General features: G+C 35.5%; 1 protein-coding gene across 1 annotated transcript in view; it reads left to right on the forward strand.

Moving 5' to 3' along the window:
• Positions 1-4,236, forward strand: part of DTWD2 (DTW domain containing 2) — a 73,128-nt gene extending 68,892 nt beyond the window's left edge. The window contains exon 6 of the mRNA XM_052644154.1: positions 3,969-4,236. Coding sequence (XP_052500114.1) covers positions 3,969-4,139 — 171 coding nt within the window. The 3' untranslated portion in view covers positions 4,140-4,236. The remainder of the gene's footprint in view (positions 1-3,968) is intronic.
• Positions 4,237-6,000: the final 1,764 nt, after the last annotated feature.

The raw sequence follows: 6,000 nt of genomic DNA on the forward strand, positions 1-6,000 counted from the left end.
AAAAAAAGAAAATTGGTGCATTCTTTTGAGAAACACAATAAACATCTGCTTAGAAATAGGTGTTTTCTTTCTTTCCTGGGAAAGAAAGCTATAACATGCCTTTTCCCCCCCAATAATCTTTTATTAGATGTATTCTAATATAACCTTAAGATGATAAGGGGAGAAAAATTACTATTTTTCAGCTGGCTTCATTCTGTAGAGGTGGGGCTTCTCAAAATAAAGCACTTGGCATAGAATGGCCTTCTTAGACTGTTGACTCATTCTTTTCCTTTATTCTTGAGCAGTTTTCAAACACTGGGAAATAGCATGATACGAGTTTTGAAGCAAGTTTGAATTAGAACTTCATCACTTGTCATCATCAGTTTTTACCAGAAGGCAATTCATGTAATCTCTTTGTGGCTGCTTTCTTATGTGTAATATACAAGAAATAGTTACCTCATAATATTGTTATGAGAAGCATAACATAGGGATACTTTATATTAAATGCCTGACAGCAGACTCTTCAAGAAGATTTCATTGTTTTGCCTTTCCTTGTCTCTCATGTTCTTGTCTGTAGATTGACAGAAAAATTGAACTGAAAGTTGGTGACTTTCATTCTGCTATTGTAATAAGTACCAGGGTTTTTCATACCTTGGAAGCCGTATGAACTTTTATAACTAGATGGGGCAAGGCTTTGTGCTGTAGCTGAAATGCCTTAGTTCTGCTCCATCATCAGAAGCTGGTAATAATGGTCTTTTGAAACTGTCACTTTGCATCTATAGACAAGGGATTTACAGAACCCTGATTTTCCCCCAAATAAACTTTTAGAAATTAGCTAATTTTGTAACTAGAGGATATTTTTGTTCTTCTGAACAAGTAAACCTCTCATATAGCTTCACATTGCCTCACATAGAATCTTATGAATGCATAGAGAAAAATTATCCTTTATGTCAAGTTGTATGCTAAGCACTTCAAATGTATCATTATAGCCCACCATAATAATAACTGTGTAAGATGGACTTTACATTTTACCTATTCCTCACTTTACAGATTAAGAAAGTCACTTTACAGATTAAGAAAGTGAGGCAAATAGAGATTACCTAATTTATCTGGAAACACATAGCTGGTGATTTCATCAGTACTTAAAACTCCAAAATCAGAATGGCATAATGCACTCTCTGTACAGTGGGGTTTCCAGTGGGACCTCTACTAATAATACTTGGGGTGCAGGCTGATGGATGCACCATCTAGACACATCATTCTACTTTTATCAAGGAAGGAGTGAGAGGACGTGGGGAATTATTAACCACTTTTAAAGCACCTGTCCAGACAACTGAGCGACTTCACTTTCACTTTTCACTTTCATGCATTGGAGAAGGAAATGGCAACCCACCCCAGTGCTCTTGCCTGGAGAATCCCAGGGACGGGGGAGCCTGGTGGGCTGCTGTCTGTGGGGTCGCACAGGGTCGGGCACGACTGAAGCGACTTAGCAGCAGAGATGATGCACTCTATTCATGCTCATATTTTGTTAACCATGTCAAGTTATATGGCCATACCTAACTTCAGAGGGGACTAGAAAAATGCAGTCTGCTCATGTACCCTGAAAGAGGACTGGTATATTTGTAAGCAGCCCTAGTGATTATCACAAATCTGTCTATCTCCAAAATTCATTCTCTTAATTACTTCAGAGAACTGATAGAATCTTATCTTCGGGAAGTAAAAGTTGGAAGCCCTTATAGGAGTTACAGGAATATTATAGGAGCATTACTCTTCTATCATGAAGAATCTAATAAATATCATAGCATAGCAATAGAAGCTTCAGTTTTCTTAGTCCGTATATGGTCCTGGATGTGTGTCTCTGATATGATGTTTCAGGATCCAGACACTTCCTTTGTTGATCCTAAAAGTAACATATAGTCATTTCTGTATTTCTTCTCTTGTTTGAAGAATTGAAGATACTAAAATTATAAGAACATACCAGAGACTTTCTGCAGCAGTGTCAGAGCTTTTTCCAATATGTTTGTCTTTTTCTCATTGGTGTCAGTTGGGAGTTTCCTTTGGTTGCATGTAACAAAGTCCTTACTGCAGTGGTTGAACCATATATGGGCTTATTTTTCTCCTGTGAATAAGAAATGCTGAAGTGAGTAGTCCAGGGCTGGGGATGCAGCTGAAAAGAACATCAGAGACCTAGATTTCTTCTCTTTCTGTTCATCATTGTATGTTTTTGGCTTTAATCTTCATTTTTATTGCCCGGTAGTCATATAATGGTTATCTCACATCTAACAGTCATGTTCCAGATATGAAGAAAAGGCAAAAGCCTATGATGCCTGCTAAGTCTGTCCTAATCCAAGGCCTTCCACTTATCTTGTTGGATAAACTGTCACTAGTTAGTGTAGTATTGCTAATTGGACACATTGCCGCTTTGTATGAAGTTTTGGATTTTTTTGAAATAAGAAAAGAATGGATATGGAAAAGCAACTATCAGTGAGTGCCACATATTTGTAAGAATTCATTGTAAATTCAAACTTAAAAGCCCTTTGCTATCACTTATGTTGTACATGGGAGGGAATACATTTTTACTTAGACATTGTGAAATTTTTGTTGTTAAATCTATCTTTAGATTTAACTGTCTATTTAACTAAAAAGATCTGTGTATCTTTTTATTTTTTCAAAACAATCTGCACAGTCAGGTTTGTTATTTAAAAGCGTTAGATCAGGTATCGGAGAAGGTAATGGCACCCCACTCCAGTACTCTTGCCTGGAAAAATCCCACGGGTGGAGGAGCCTGGTAGGCTGCAGTCCATGGGGTCACTAAGAGTCGGACGCGACTGAGCGACTTCACTTTCACTTTTCACTTTCATGCATTGGACAAGACAATGGCAGCCCACTCCAGTGGTCTTGCCTGGAGAATCCCAGGGACGGGGGAGCCTGGTGGGCTGCCGTTGCACAGAGTCGGACACGACTGAAGTGACTTAGCAGTAGCAGTAGCAGTAGATCAGGTATCTCAGGCCCAAGGAAAAAATCTGACTCAAATATGTTTAAAATGCTGGCTTAATCTTTTTATTTTTTCCTAACTTTTGAATTTGAATAACTTCACAGACATTATGGCAGCAGCAGCAGCAGCAAGGACATTATGCTCCAGTTGTTTTACAACCTTCGCTATTCTTGTGTTATCTTATGGGTCCATCTAGTTCACATGTTTGTGTTTTATATCTGGCTCTATAGGTATTTGAGTTTAGACAGCTATGTATACAGTTACAGTTATTTCAAATGCACCGAAAACTGAATATCTAACTGGTATGTGGGCCTTGAGTGGGCTTCCTCTGTGGCTCAGTGATAAAGAATCTGCTTGGAATGCAGGAGACACAGAAACGCAGGTTTGATCCCTGGGTTGGGAAGATCCCCTGGAGGAGGAAATGGCAACCCACTCAGTATACTTTCCTGCAGAATCCAATGGACAGAGGAGCCTGGAAGGCTGCAGTCCATAGGGTCACAAAGAGTTGGACACGACTGAAGCAACTGAGCACGCGTGTAGGCCATGGAGTAGTGTGAGAATTAGTAAACTTATCCATTGCTGCCATCATCTAATTGTTATCAAGTAGCAGGAAGCTTGTGTTAGTCTGTGATTGAAACTGAATTAACTAATTTGTACTGAAATGTCTCTTTTAGTCTGCTTGTTACAAATTAGTTATTATAATGACACCAATTTTTGTACTGTTTGAATATATTAAAGTATAAAACTAAGTTTAGACCTTATCACCTATATAGAAAATTAGTATTTGTATCTTCTTACTGGAATTCCTCAGTGATGTAAGGTATGAGTTTATATGAATTATTCATTTAGAAATTATCATATATTTATTAGAGTATCTATTGCTTTTCATAGTTAACAGCTGATAATAAAAATATAATAATCTCTGTTTCCAGAGAAAAAAATCATGATTTGTCACACTTGTGTATGTTTCTTTTTTTTTTTTTTATCTTAACAGACTTTGCTTCGCCCTCTTCAGGCTTTATGCTCTTTCCAGCTTCAGCATGGTGCTCAAATTCGCCTCAGCAAGGAACATCTTCTGAAAAATGGATTATATCCCAAGCCAATGCCAAAGAACAAACGCAAACTCAGGAAAATGGAACTATTAATGAACAGTGTTAAAATTTAGTACAACTGTTCTTATGGTGCTAGTTATGATAATCTGCAGCTGACAATACCAGGTTAACTTTTTTATACATTTTAAGTCTGTGGGTTTTTGTCTAAAGAATTAAGAGTTACATACTAAACTTACCTAGAAGAAGAAAGTAATCCAAATAGCCATAAAAACAAATTTCACTTACTCAACGGAAAACAAGATTTATTTCATACTATATTGTTTTAAAAATGTACCTCAAATTTTTTTTTTTTTCCAAATCAGTAATTTGAAATGTGATTAGTTGTTGAGCTGGGTTAGAAGTTCTTATTTATAAAATGGAATGAAAGGAAAATGCTATGCCTGATTGGTTCAGTATTGTTTCTGTGGGTGTTTATAGATAATTACATAGAGACCTACAGTAGAGGATACGTATAGCAAGTTACAGTCTTGTACATGAGTTTTATAGCTTGAAATAAGTAGCAAACGAAAATAATAATCAAGTAATTTAGGTTGAAATTTTATTTCATAAATAAGTATTTAGGAACTAAACTTGAATTGAGCTAATGTGATTTAAGTGTGCTATTAATTGCCCTAATTTTAAAAATTAAAGTATGATTAGAAAAAGTACATTTGACATATAATGTATTATTATGTATATAATAATATATATTATTATTGGTATTTATATACAATAATGATTTGGTATTTCTATACATTGCAAAATGATCACTACAGTAAGTCTGGTTAACATCTGTCACCATTCATAGTTATAATAAATTTTTTTCTTGTGATGAGCAGTTTTAAGATTTACTCCATTAGCAACTTTAAACTGTAGAGTATTACTAAGTATAGTCACCATGCCATATATTATATCTCCATGACTTAAAAAATGGACCTTTTTGACCTTCTTACTCATTTCATTCCACCCTCACTTCCACTTCTGCCTCTGGAAAACACCAGTCATGTTCTATTTATCATAGAGCTTGTCTTTATATAAGCTTCCCCCTTCCCTGGTTCCGTATATAAGTGATATCATTTCTTTTTCTTACTTCACTTTGCATAATACCCAGAAGTCCATCCATGTTTTTGGAGATGGTAAGATTTCATAATTTTTTATGGTTAAATACTATTCCTTTATAGATCTACACATATTCATATATATATATGTATACCTACGTATATGTATATATACACACATACACAGACAAGCACACACACATGCACACATGTATGTGTATCACATTTTCTTCATCCACTGATGGATGCTTAGATTGTTTCCTTGTCTCGGCTATTGTATATAATGCTGTAATGAACATGGAGGTGCATATATCTTTTCAAGTTAGTGTTTTCTTCGGATAAATACCCAGAAGTGGGGTCACTGGGTCATATGGTAATTATGTTTTCAATTTTTGAGGAGCCTCCATGCTGTTTTCCATAGTGGCTGCATCAGTTTATATTCCCACCAACAGTGCACAAGGGTTCCCTTTTCTCTACATCCTTACTAGGATTTATTATTTATTGTCTTTTTGGTGATATGGCCATTCTAACAGGTGTGAAGTGGTAGCTCTTTGTGGTTTTTATTTGCATTTCCCTAATTGTTAGTCATGTTGAGCATCTTCTCATGTACCTGTTGGCCATTTATATGTCTTTGAAAAAATGTCTGTTCAGATCATATGCCCATTTTTAAGTTGGATTTTTAAATATTTAATTTTATTGATTATTATATATTTTAGGTATTAATCTATTATTAGTATGTGACTTGCAGATATTTTTCCCTGTTTAAGTAGGATGCTTTTTCATTTTGTTTATGATTTCCTTTACTGTGTAAAAGTTATTCAGTTTAATGTAGTCCTATTTGTTTATTTTTTGCTCTTATTGCCTGCCTTTGCTTTTG

The sequence above is a fragment of the Budorcas taxicolor genome, chromosome 7, assembly GCF_023091745.1.
Source record: "Budorcas taxicolor isolate Tak-1 chromosome 7, Takin1.1, whole genome shotgun sequence".
Classification (NCBI taxonomy): domain Eukaryota; kingdom Metazoa; phylum Chordata; class Mammalia; order Artiodactyla; family Bovidae; genus Budorcas; species Budorcas taxicolor.